The following is a 13,774-nucleotide window of genomic DNA, read 5'->3' as shown; positions in this document are numbered from 1 at the left end:
CCACTTGCCTCCACCTACCCTCCTCTCTTCCTTCCCGTTCACATTAATTGATTTGATTTGCTTACTTTATTTATTTTTTGTCTATTAGATTGTAAGCTCTTTGAGCAGGGACTGTCTTTCTTCTATGTTTGTGCAGCGCTGCGTACGCCTTGTAGCGCTATAGAAATGCTAAATAGTAGTAGTAGTAGTAAGAGAGTCATTTGGAGCTCCCAAGAGGTTTAAGGTTGATTAATTTGGGAAGTATAACATTCGTTACAAAATTTTTGAGCTCCCTAAGTTCTGGAGTCTTTGGTGGTCACCCAGTTTGCCCCTTACAAGGATGCCATTGCTGGGGAAAGGAAGTGGTGACAGGGGTGTACTGGGGCAATCATCAAACAGCAAAGACCCCTATTAAAAGCCCTCTATCTAGCCTTCTGCCTTCACAAGTGAGAGAGGGACAGGGCTTACCTGTCTGCGCATCCACGGAAAAGAAGGGTTGCCCCTCCAGCACTGTGTAGACAAGCCGTGCGCTGTTCCCGTAGGTGGGATCATCAGCATCCTGTGCAGTCACCTGCACAACAGAAGTACCTACAGCACCGGAAAGAAAGAGATGGGCAGTGCGGGGTTTTTTTCTAGCAAAAAGGTTGCCAAATGTTAGGCTACTCTTCAGGGGTGGGGTGATCACTGAAGGACTCATCTTACAATAGCCAGGCCCCCTGCAACCAGTCAGAGAATCTATGGTAAGGCAGAATTGGTGTGTAGAGTCTGAGCTCTTTCATTAAAACTTGGGGACCATGGGTCAATTTTAGCAGACAATGGAAAAGGTGCCGGTACTCAGTACCCCCTCAAAAAAGCCCTGGAAATGGGAGCACATGGCAGCTACATACAGTTCAGCTGTCCTGTAGAGAGGAAAGCATACACACTTTAGGTGTACTGTAGAGAGAGAGAGAGGATGAAAGAAGTACACAGCTTTAGAGTACTACAGAGAGAGAAAGACGTAAAGAGAAAGGAGAGAGGTGAACTGCAGAATAAAAAAAAGGGATAAAGGAGACAGAAGTTTCACACAGCCTCAGTATATTGCAGAGAGAGAGAGAACAAGTTACACATAGCAGCATATTGCTGAGAGAGAAGAGAGAGGCAGGAAAGTATAGTTTCATTGTCAGAGAGAAAGAGGAAAATAAAAGATATTGTCTGTGATATGGATATTATTCCAGGGGATTACCTTTATTGCTTTAAAAGTACATAAGAAAAATCCACCTCAAATCATATCCCTAAAATGTATTTATTGTTGATGGTGGTGGATGAGGTACAAGACAGGTATTGGCATTCTTAATATGATGTCCCAGCAAATTGTGGACATGCAAAACATTATCTTTACCATAGACACCATCATAAAACAACTGCCATCTCCATCATAAATTCATCTGCATTCCCTCAACTGCACTTCCACTGTCTTCATTATAGAAACTCCATCATTAACCTGCTGTCTCCATCGCTGGATCTTCACCGCAGAATTACACTCCACTACGGAATAACTTCCGTTTCTGTCTTAGGACTTGTACCGTCTCCACCATATGATGTTTACCGTCTCTGTATGTTTATTCAAGTCTTGATCTATTGTTATTACTGAATCACAGGTTAAAACCCTTTAGTGTCCAATGTTCCCGTAATAAGCCATATGGGAACAGATTGATGGGAACATTGGACACTAAAGGGTTAAAGCGGTTTACAACTCTAACAAATGCAATCTCAATAAAATGAAAGGAGCACCATAAGGATAGGAAAGAAATCACTCATACAAGCAATAGATACAAACAGCCACACCTACTATACACCACCTGTCGCTGTGCACAGGACCGAATCACCTGGGGTAGCTTCCTGAGGTAACACCCCGAACGCTAGCCCAAAAAAAAACTAAGATTTAAGCTGGGACTTAAATTTTGGAAATGACAGAGAAAATATTTCTTCACTCAATGTGTAATTAAGCTCTGGAATTCATTGCCAGAGAATGTGGCAGTTAGCTTAGCAGGGTTTAAAATAGGTTTGGATAATTTCCTAAAAGAAAAGTCCATAAGCCATTATTAAGATGGACTTGGGAAAATCCATTGCTTATTTCTGGGATAAGCAGCATAAAATGCAATGTACTGGGATCTTGCCAGGTACTTGTAACCTGAATTGGCCACAGTTGGAAACAGGATACTGGGCTTGATGGACTTTCGGTCTGTCCCAGTATGGCAACACTTATGTTCTTATGTATTTATAGTGGCTCCATCGCTGAATCTCCACCACAGAAACATATCTTTCTTTACAGTCCTCACTACAGTGGAGTGGAGGAGTAGCCTAGTGGTTAGTGCAGTGGACTTTGATCCTAGGGAACTGGGTTCAATTCCCACTGCAGCTCCTTGTGACTCTGGGCAAGTCACTTAACCCTCCATTACCCCTGGTACAAAATAAGTACCTGTATATAATATGTAAACCACTTTGAATATAGTTGGAAAAACTACAGATAGGCAGCATATTAAGTCCCATTTCTTTTCCCATACTATACAACTTCTGTTTTAGGACCTTTATCATCTCTATCATAAAATCTTTACCATCTCTATAGTGGCTCCATCATAGTCCATCCACCACCTTCATCACTGAATCTCCAACCACAAAACCACCTCTCTTTTTTCAGTCTTCACTACTGTACAACATCAGGACTTCTACCATCTCTATCGTAAAATCATAGCCATGGATCCGTCTCCATAGTTGCAGCCATAAAATTAAGCCTCATCTTCATCATAGGTCCTCTATCTTCTCTATTATAGATTCTCCACCATAGAATCGCCTACATCTCTACTAGACCTTCCTACACAGTCTCCAACATAAACCATCTCCATTAGGCTCTTCTCGTTCCCACCCACAACAGATAAGACATTCACATTTCCCAACCATTCATGGTGCTGCTGGAGGTAAGAACAGTGGAGGAGTGGCCTAGTGGTTAGGGTGGCGGACTTTGGTCCTGGGGAACTGAGTTCAATTCCCACTTCAGGCACAGGCAGCTCCTTGTGACTCTGGGCAAGTCACTTAACCCTCCATTGCCCCATGTAAGCCGCATTGAGCCTGCCATGAGTGGGAAAGCGCGGGGTACAAATGTAACAAAAATAAAATAAATAAAAAATACAGTCCTTTATATGCCTTTGCACCATTGTGATACAGGTCACTGATGCCAATGTTTATTTATTACATTTGTATCCCACATTTTCCCGCATAGCAGTAGGCTCAATGTGGCTTACAGGTTCCGAAGAGGAGAGTACCAACTCCGGGAAAATATACAGAGTGGAAAATAGAATAACAGTAGGTGCAAGGAAGCTGATAAGGTTCCGGAAAAGAGAATACAACTCTGGGACGAATATATAGTAGCATATAGAAAGAATTAATCCCAATGAGGCTGATAAGTCTCCAGGGATGGGACTACAGCTTCTAGTGGGCAATACAGAGTAGGATAAGGGTAGAAGTACACTTAATTATAACTGGAGTGGTAAAATTCGTACAGTTTGAAGTAATAGGATTATGTGGCAGGGGTATTGTTCAAAAGCAGATCGTGCATCCACAGAATGAAAGGGCATTTGTTTTGTATCTAAGAATGCCTGTTGGTACCCTGCACTTATTCCAGCTGCTCGGGCTTTTGTCAGTGGAATATTATAGGGAAGCAGGAGCTAGATAGAGGAACAAAATATCTGTATTTCCTTTTCAGGGGCCCAAGAGCTCCATTACAGTTCAGAATGGATGGCAATCTACTGATTGAAGCCTTAGATTCAAACATGTTGCCCAGACAGAAGCAAACAGGGTTAGGCAAGGTTAGTGCCATTTGGTTTGTGTGGGGCAGCCTGCAGTGTGATGCACTTTTTAAAACTCTCCTATTGTGCACTAAAATCACAATACGTGGTATTCTTGTGGTCCTACTGCAATTGTTAAAATAGTGTGACTGCAGTATAATAGCAGTGCTGGTGCAATGCTATCTCAGTGCAGCTGAAACATATGAATTAGCAATGGCTAACCAGCACACCTAGAGTTAGCACTGGACTATGACTTCCAGTGTGTAGCACACAATCCTGTTTCCTCTCTGTTCACTACAAAGGCATACAGAAGCACATTTTCAGCAGCATTCAGATTCATATCTAACAGTTAGATGAGACTCTGCAAATGGAATATGGGATGATATTTCCAAGTGGAGTTAGATGTCTAAAATCCCAGATTAGACACTTAGCTTGAACACTGAGTCAGATGCTTACATTTTATGGGATTATGCCCTTAATGTGTCATGAATTTAGATGGCTGACTTATCACGGCTAATCTGAATGTATTCCTGTACAAGACCATACATAGAAACAATGTTTTTTTGATGGATGGAGAATTGTCAGGGCAATGAGAAATTGCAATTATGAGGTACAGGAGTTGACAGGATGTGCGTTTGGTAGATCCCATGGGTGAAATATAGGGAGGCGGTAGGAGTGTGTGATGAAGAGATACAGGAAAGTGCAGGGTGAATATGCGATGGATGATGAGGGCCAACGTGTGATTGTAAGCAGAAGCTCTCACCAACATGGGACATCTCGGGCACTGTGGCATAGTACGGCCCTTGCAGAAACACTGGTGGGTTGTCGTTGATGTCCTGCACCTTAATGATGAACTCTGAGGGGGGCTCCAGGGGACGGTTAGACTGGCGGTCCACAGCCTGGGCCAAGAGAGTGTACTGGGCCTTCTCCTCACGGTCCAGCGTCTTGGTCACATGGATGTTGCCTGTCTTCTCATCGATGACAAACACAGTACCCGCTCCCTCACCTGTCAGCAGGTATCGGGCCCGCCCCTCACCATGATCTGCATCGGTATGCAGCTGGCAACCAGAAAAACAAAGGGAGAGAAAAGAGAGAGAGGGTGAGATGAGGATTAGGGTTTCTATGACAATAGAGATGGAGGATTGGGGGAATAGTCTAGTGGTTAGAGCACTGGCTTTGACATCCAAGGGTGCCCATTTCAAATCCCACTGTTGCTCCTTGTGATTTTGGGCAAGTCATTTAACAAAATTTAGATTGTGAACCTTCAACGGACAGGGAAATACCTCACCTTGAGCTACTACTGAAAAAGGTGTGAGCAAAATCTAAAATCCAAATAAATAGAGATGGAGCAGAATAACTCTCTTGGTCATGGTCAAGACCAACTCTGCATAGAAACAGTCTAAGAAGGATTATGAAAATGGTGCAGAATTTGCAGCAAAAGCCCTGTGAAATGAGATTTAAGGACCTAACTATGTGTACCTCAGAGGACAGGGGTTGGATGGGATTTTACAGAGACATGCAAAAACCTCAAAAGATATAAAGGCATTTTCCAGTGGGAAAAGGTTCTAGAACGAGCGGCCATGATACAAGTCTCAAAGGGTAGACGACGGTGACATACAAGGAAATATCACTTTCCAGAAAGGGTTATAGATACGCAGAACAGCCTTCCAAGGAAAGCGGGAGAGGCCAGCAAAGTAGCTTTAAGAAAGCCTGGGCTAAGCACAGAGGATTGTTAGGTGGAGGATCTGAGGGCTAATGCCTGAGATTGAGTGAGCTGTACAGTACTGTGTCTACAATAGACATACTAGATGGATGTGGTGACCCTTATCTATCATCATCTTCTATGTGTAGAAGAGGGAAGCTATTTTGGATTTAGTTCATGCCTTTTTCAGAAGTGGCTGAAGGAGAGTTACATTTAGGGTACAGTAGGTATTTCCTTGTCTCTGGAGGGCTTACAATCTAAGTTTGTACCTGAGGTAATGAAGAGTGAAGTGATTTGAACCTTGGCTTCCCTGGTTCTCAACCCACTTCTTTAGCCATTAGGCTACTCCTGGCTGCAGAACCCCACTAGGCCCTATAAATGGAACGTTTCATACTTTGGTCAGTCTATTACCAAGGCCATGTTCTGTAGACTCCCAGTTCCCTTGGCCCCTTGCATAGAGATGGATGTGATGCATGAGACCACATGGCTAATCCATCAATGTTGGGCAATAAATTGGTAATCCCTTACCCTGCCAATGAGAACAGGTTCTGGTCCAGCATATTCCTCGATGACAAAAAATTGATTCCAGACCCAGCTCCTCCGTGATCTCAGCAGGGACCGTGGCTTGACATCTAGCATGGGGTCAGTGGTGGAAAGCCCCTTCCTGTTCTCTGGTGCAATCTCTCCCTTAGGCGGTGGGCCTTGGCAGCATCCACAGAGCCAAGCAAGGAAGAGGAGGAGGCAGCGATGGGGTTTCATGAGAACGCTCCTCTATCTTTAAGTTGTCTCTCTTTCTTTCTCTGTCCCGTGCACACTTAGTTGTCCTCCAAGGGGCTGCTGGTCTTTCTCAGGCTGCTACCAGAGGCTGTGAAAAGCTTGGCTCTGTCTGTGGCACTGTCCATGTGGGTTGGCACAAGTTAGGGACAGGCGGTGGTCTCCAGAACGTGTGTGTGTGGAAAGAGTTTATCTCATAGACTGGACCTTAGCAATCGCATCCTTCTGCAGGGAGAGAGCGGAAATGAGAGGGAGACAGGGTGAGGAACACATGAAAGAGACTCATAGATCTCGGTCTGGTTCTCTTTTTATGCTGTCTCATATTTTCTGTTTCTGCTCTTTCACTTTCTGTCTTTCCCTATCTCTTTTCCTCTCATTTTCCTTGTGTGTCTTTTCCACCCTCACTCCTGGCTTTTGCTGTCCCTCTCTCCTTTTCTTACCTTGCTCTGTCTTTTCTCATTCCTTCCATGTTTCTTTTCTGGTCCTTCCCTGCTTCTATTATAACCTCTTATTCTACTCCAGGCTGCCCCCCCCTCCATCTGTCCTCTATCCTCATTCCCCCCTCTACATGCCTGCTCTCTCCATTCCCCCCACCCACAGCCATGGGTTGTCTAATTCTCATGCAGGTCATGTACTCACTCCCCCTGCGTGGCAGCCCCCACCCCTGCTATAAATCACCTGTCACAGAGCAAAGGAGAAAGAGGGACAGAGAGAAAAACCGCAGGCAGTGGAGAGATTAAGGGGGTGCCTTCTCCTCTCCCACCCTCCTCTGTCATCCTGTGGGGTGGATTATTACCCTGGGGCTGGGAAACTGTAGGAGCATCCTGTGGATGTGAACAGTGCGGGTTGACAGAACCAGAGATTTGGGGACTTTCAGGGGCAGATGGCAGACTCTTCTGACTGCTTACACTGGGAAGGGGGTTTCTGAGGTTTCTGTGGCTGTTTTTCCTGCAATCATTACCCAGCAAGAAGAGAAACTGCAGGACAGACAGGCACCTAACCTCCTCTGCATTTCTCTCGCCTCCTCCTTTATCCTTCTTCTTCCCTCCCTCCCTCCCTCTTTCTATATGTCTGTCTGACTCCACTGTCTCTCTCTCCCCCTCTCCATCTTTCGTTCTGTCTTTCTCCCTGATCTCCCTCTATCTTTTTTTCCTCCGCACATTGAGTTTTTATTGAATTTTATGTCATGGCAATAATATTATACCTCGTATCAAACAGGGATAGTACCAAACAGTGTATTTTTTTTACTTAAAATGCAGTGTGGAAATCTGTCTCAGTGCCTCTGTTCCTCTGTCTCTCTGGGAAAGAAAACGAGCCGCCTTCCTATGAAATGTCACTCATTTATAGGAATAATTCTGCTCTTTCCTCCCATCCCTCCTTTCTCTATAATACTGTCCAAAAACCTCCAAACCCCTTCCCCCCTCCCACCCCTCTTTTGCAGCACACCTTCAAAGCTGCTTCTCTTGTCTGCAGTGTCTGCTGCACTGAATGGGAACGTTCTTTAATAAAGAAAGAAAGATGTTGTTATATTATGGGTAATCGATGGCAGTACGATCCCAGGCTGACTTCTGTGGTCCTTGGGGGGCCATTTATGCCATCCTCAAGTTTCATCATTTCCTTTTCACTCTCTCTCTCTCTCTCTCTTTATCAGCTTCATAATGTAAAAACTGGGCTTTGCTTTAAGTTGTGATCAACGGTCTTTCTGCTTGCTGTCTGACCTTAGCTCTACCCTCCTTCAGAGCAGTGACCAGTCTTCTGGTATCTAACCTCGGCCTAACCTTTCTCAGAGCAGTGACCAGTGACCTTCTGGTATCTTGCCTTGGCCTCCCTCAGAACAGTAACTGGTGTCATCCTGGTATCCAACCTTGACCCTGGCCTCCCTCAGAGCACAGACCAGTGTAATTCTAGTGTCTAACCTCATCCTTGGCCTCCCTCAGTGCAGTGACCAGTGTCTTTTTGGTATCTAATCTTGGCCTTGGTCTCTCTCAGTGCAGTGACCAGTGTCCTTCTGGTATCTAACCTCAGCCCTGGCCTCTCTCAGAGCAGTGACCAGTGTCCTTCTGGAATCTAACCTCTAGCTAATCTCCCTCAGTGCAGTGACCAGTGTCCTTCTGGTATCTAATCTCAGCCCCGGCCTCTCTCAGAGCAGTGACCAGTGTCCTTCTGGTATCTTGCCTTGGCCTCCCTCAGAACAGTAACCGGTGTCATCCTGGTATCCAACCTTGACCCTGGCCTCCCTCAGAGCACGGACCAGTGTAATTCTGATATCTAACCTCATCCTTGGCCTCCCTCAGTGCAGTGACCAGTGTCCTTTTGGTATCTAATCTTGGCCTTGGTCTCTCTCAGTGCAGTGACCAGTGTCCTTCTGGTATCTAACCTCGGCCTAACCTTTCTCAGAGCAGTGACCAGTGACCTTCTGGTATCTTGCCTTGGCCTCCCTCAGAACAGTAACTGGTGTCATCCTGGTATCCAACCTTGACCCTGGCCTCCCTCAGAGCACAGACCAGTGTAATTCTAGTGTCTAACCTCATCCTTGGCCTCCCTCAGTGCAGTGACCAGTGTCTTTTTGGTATCTAATCTTGGCCTTGGTCTCTCTCAGTGCAGTGACCAGTGTCCTTCTGGTATCTAACCTCAGCCCTGGCCTCTCTCAGAGCAGTGACCAGTGTCCTTCTGGAATCTAACCTCTAGCTAATCTCCCTCAGTGCAGTGACCAGTGTCCTTCTGGTATCTAATCTCAGCCCCGGCCTCTCTCAGAGCAGTGACCAGTGTCCTTCTGGTATCTTGCCTTGGCCTCCCTCAGAACAGTAACCGGTGTCATCCTGGTATCCAACCTTGACCCTGGCCTCCCTCAGAGCACGGACCAGTGTAATTCTGATATCTAACCTCATCCTTGGCCTCCCTCAGTGCAGTGACCAGTGTCCTTTTGGTATCTAATCTTGGCCTTGGTCTCTCTCAGTGCAGTGACCAGTGTCCTTCTGGTATCTAACCTCAGCCCTGACCTTCCTCAGAGCAGTGGGTAATATCCCTCTTGTAGTTTGCCGTTTTCTGCCTTTCCCAGTTTTATTAAATAGCTTTAAGTAACTAGATTGGTTAATTCTTTGCTCCTCTGAGATATTTACAAAGTGGTTTCTGAGACCAAAGGGGAGTTCGCTCTCTCCCACTTTCCCAGAATTGAAGTCCCAGTGCCCCTGTGTTGCCTAAGATTAGAGATTTGGACACATACTGTAAGCAGAGACACTGAAAGTAAGACGTTGTCTTGTGACTGAGAGACTGTATGGGCCTCAATTTCTCAGTGATTGATTTCAGAATTCAATACCATTTAGCGCTCAGCTACCTAATAATCAGCCAAAAGGGATGGCATCTCTGTGGCGCATCTCAGAGGGAAGAAATCCCTGTCTGACAAAGACTCGGATATCTGTGCCCTCCCCTGCTCAGTACCCTACCTTACCCCTGGAACATGAAAGTGCTACAAAAGGCGCTCCTCTCTATTCCCTAACAATCCCTCCTCAACAGACAGAACTCCCCACCACCCTAGGAATAGAATGGGGTGCTGTAGGGCAGGAATGAGGTGCACTGACAGAGCTGCCTTGGAGGTCTCATTACATGGATAGTAGGAGGTGCTGTAGGGCAGGAGTGAGGTGCATTGGTAGAGCTGTTTTGAGGGATCTCACTTTTGGTGAAATAGCAAAAGGTACACAGGGGACCTTTCACTTATTAAGTTTATAACATTTATATTCTGCTATTTGTTATGCTTTTGAGTGGGTAGCAAAGAGAGTCTCTGTTTCTCCCTTACCTACATCAGGAATGGACATGTCTGTCCAGCACCAACTGTGGAGGCACCATCACCAGGCTGGGGAAGGCACTTCCAGCATAGGGGGAGGGCTGAGAGTGAAAATAATTTAATACGAATACAGAGATAGGATCCCTTCTGCGCCCTGTGTGAAGCCTGCATCTTTTCAAGAGACCCGTTCTATAAGACTGCAGCTCCCTCCCTTTCTCCAGTTTTTCAGTTTCTTATGAACAAAAGCATTAAACAGATGGGGGAGAGGAAAGAAAGAGAGGGCAAGAAAGCTGTGAGCTCTTGCAGGAGAGAAGGAAATACAGAGATGGGAGAAGTGAGGGGAGAAACAGAGAAAGGGAAGAAGAAGTGAGGGATGGAGGAGAGTGTGAGACAAGAAGCAGGAGTGAGTGATGCAGGGCACACTAAAATTGTGAAGATTCTCTCCCTCTCTGGGTTCAGTTCCCACTGCAGTTCCTTGTGACCTTGGACAAGTCACTTAACCCTCCATTGCCCCAGGTACAAAAACTTAGATTTTGAACCCTCTAGGGACAGAGAAAGTACCTGCATATAATGTGTGCAGCGCTATAGAAATGAGTAGTAGTAAGAAGGAGAGAGGGGGAAGAGTGAGAGATGGGGAGGATGAGTGAGGGATGCAGAGATGGGGACAGACAGCAGGAAAGAGTGAGTGATGGAGAGAGGGTAAGAGATGAGAAGGGGGGAGTGAGAGATGCAGAGAGGGAAGGAAGAAGGAGAGAGACAGGCAAGAAGGAAGAGGAGAGATGAGAGGGTAAGAGAAAAGAAAGTAGTGAGAGGTAGGGATGCAGAGAGGGAGAGAAAAACAGGAGGAGATGGGGTGAGGGTAAGACAGGGAGAGATGGAGGAGTGAGGGATGCAAAGTGGGAGGGAGGGAGAGAGAGAGAGAGGAAAGAGTAAAGAATGAAGAGGGGTAGAAAGACAGGAAAGATGAACAATGGGGGAGGGAAGAGCGAGGAATGTGGACAGGGAGAGAGAGAACCCTGCATATTGGTACACATGCATATACATGTACAGATAGATGCATGCACACACTTACACATGGAAATACACAAGCACATGTCTACAGGAGTTCACTTTCAGTGACACACAGTAAGCCCTAAAATGAGTAGAGCACATCCAATCTTGATTACTGCCCAAAAACACCCCCGATTATTGGATGCATAGAGGCTTAACATGTTTATTTGAAAATTCCTTAGACACCTGGAGCTTTGAAATTCAGCCCTGGAATACAGAGCTACACAGAGATAGTGTGGCACTTCCTAGCATGAAAAGAGATGCTGGGAGAGGTTAATAAGCTCCTCTGGGGAAGACTCCGCCTTACCTCAGCCAGTGGCATCAAAGGCTTAGTCAAAAGCCTGGTGTTTGAAGCAAAATACTGCAGAAACCCAGGGAAAGTATTGCATCCCGTCTCCTTCTTAACTCTCAGCATTCAGGCCCATTCCTGCTTTACTGTGTCAGATTCTCCTCTTTTGATGTCTTTTTTTCATTCTTCCCTCTTGCTCACACTAAGTCATTCCATGAGCACTGCTTTACTGATTGCACCCAACCAGCCTGTGGGCACATCAAAGAATTTGCACCAAATTATCCCCTGGTCACTGACTGATCTCACCATATTCTTCCATATTCTACTAAATACCAAAACGTCATACGGACACTACTCCACCTTTTGCACCAAACTATCTCACTATCATTGCTCCTCCCATTACACTAAATCATTCCACAATCACTGTACCTAACCATCCCATGGTCACTATTCTGCCTATTGCACCAAATGATAACACAGTCAGTTTACCAAACCAGCCTAGACTTGCTGATCCACCCACTGCACCAAATCATTGCACAGTCACTGAAACAAACCATTTCACCATCTCTGCTCCATCCATTGCACCAAATCATTCTACCGTCACTGTATCAAACCACCATACAGTCACCGATCCACCCACTGCACCAGATCATTCTACCGTCACTGTATCAAACCATCCTGCAGTTACCAATCCACCTACTGCACCAAATCATTCTACCGTCACTGTATCAAACCACCATACAGTCACCGATCCACCCACTGCACCAAATCATTCCACCGTCACTCTATCAAACCATCCTACAGTCACCGATCAACCCACTGCACCAGATCATTCTACCATCACTGTATCAAACCATCCTACAGTCAACGATCCACCTACTGCACCAAATCATTCTACCGTCACTGTATCAAACCACCATACAGTCACCGATCCACCCACTGCACCAAATCATTCTACCATCACTGTATCAAACCATCCTGCAGTTACCAATCCACCCACTGCACCAAAGTCTTTCATCCGTTACTGTATCAAACCACCCTACAGCCACCAATCCACCCACTGCACCAAATCATTCTACTGTCACTGTAGGAAACCACCATACAATCACCGATCCACCCACTGCACCAAATCATTCTACCGTCACTGTATCAAATCACCATACAATCACCGATCCACCCACTGCACCAAATCATTCTACCGTCACTGTATCAAACCATCCTGCAGTCACCAATCCACCCACTGCACCAAATCATTCTACCGTCACTGTATCAAACCATCCTGTAGTTACCGATCCACCCACTGCACCAAATCATTCTACCGTCAGTGTATCAAACCATCCTGCAGTCACCAATCCACCCACTGCACCAAATCATTCTACCGTCACTGTATCAAACCATCCTGCAGTTACCGATCCACCCACTGCACCAAATCATTCTACCATCACTGTATCAAACCATCCTACAGTCAACGATCCACCTACTGCACCAAATCATTCTACCGTCACTATCAAACCATCCTACAGTCAACGATCCACCTACTGCACCAAATCATTCTACCATCACTGTATCAAACCATCCTACAGTCAACGATCCACCTACTGCACCAAATCATTCTACCGTCACTGTATCAAACCATCCTACAGTCACTGATCCACCTACTGCACCAAATCATTCTACCATCACTGTATCAAATCATTCTACTGTCACTGTATCAAACCATCCTGCAGTTACCGATCCACCCACTGCACCAAATCATTCTACCGTCACTGTATCAAACCACCATACAATCACCGATCCACCCACTGCACCAAATCATTCTACCGTCACTGTATCAAACCATCTTACAGTCAACGATCCACCCACTGCACCAAATCATTCTACCGTCACTATCAAACCATCCTACAGTCACTGATCCACCTACTGCACCAAATCATTCTATCGTCACTCTATCAAATCATTCTACCGTCACTGTATCAAACCACCATACAGTCACCGATCCACCCACTGCACCAAATCATTCTACCGTCACTCTATCAAACCATCCTTCAGTCACCGATCCACCTACTGCACCAAATCATTCTACCATCACTGTATCAAATCATTCTACCGTCACTGTATCAAACCATCCTGCAGTTACCGATCCACCCACTGCACCAAATCATTCTACCGTCACTGTATCAAACCATCCTACAGCCAACGATCCACCCACTGCACTAAATCATTCTACCGTCACTGTATCAAACCACCATACAATCACCGATCGACCCACTGCACCAAATCATTCTACCGTCACTGTATCAAACTATCTTACAGTCAACGATCCACCCACTGCACCAAATCATTCTACCGTCACTATCAAACCATCCTACAGTCACTGA

General features: G+C 45.7%; 2 protein-coding genes across 2 annotated transcripts in view; one reads left to right on the top strand and one right to left on the bottom strand.

The window, feature by feature from the left end:
• The window catches only part of CDH24 (cadherin 24), a 37,256-nt gene extending 29,129 nt beyond the window's left edge, over window positions 1-8,127 (bottom strand). Inside the window, exons 1-6 of the mRNA XM_030186749.1 lie at window positions 8,055-8,127; window positions 7,723-7,775; window positions 7,324-7,415; window positions 6,031-6,124; window positions 4,564-4,858; window positions 448-567 (exon numbers count right to left, since the gene is read on the bottom strand). Coding sequence (XP_030042609.1) covers window positions 448-567; window positions 4,564-4,858; window positions 6,031-6,124; window positions 7,324-7,415; window positions 7,723-7,775; window positions 8,055-8,127 — 727 coding nt within the window. The remainder of the gene's footprint in view (window positions 1-447; window positions 568-4,563; window positions 4,859-6,030; window positions 6,125-7,323; window positions 7,416-7,722; window positions 7,776-8,054) is intronic.
• Window positions 8,128-11,836: 3,709 nt separating this feature from the next.
• On the top strand, window positions 11,837-13,774 carry LOC115457331 (adhesive plaque matrix protein-like). The gene has a single exon (XM_030186748.1). The coding sequence runs from the start codon at window positions 11,837-11,839 to the stop codon at window positions 13,772-13,774; it is 1,938 nt and encodes a 645-aa protein (XP_030042608.1).

Source organism: Microcaecilia unicolor, chromosome 14 (assembly GCF_901765095.1).
Source record: "Microcaecilia unicolor chromosome 14, aMicUni1.1, whole genome shotgun sequence".
NCBI lineage: Eukaryota > Metazoa > Chordata > Amphibia > Gymnophiona > Siphonopidae > Microcaecilia > Microcaecilia unicolor.
The sequence above is the reverse complement of the archived record's forward strand: the minus strand, read 5'-3'. Positions and strand labels throughout refer to the sequence as shown.

Bases quoted from the DNA above. Each gene is read 5' to 3' on its own strand.
- LOC115457331 (XM_030186748.1), top strand. From the start codon at position 11,837: ATGGTCACTATTCTGCCTATTGCACCAAATGATAACACAGTCAGTTTA.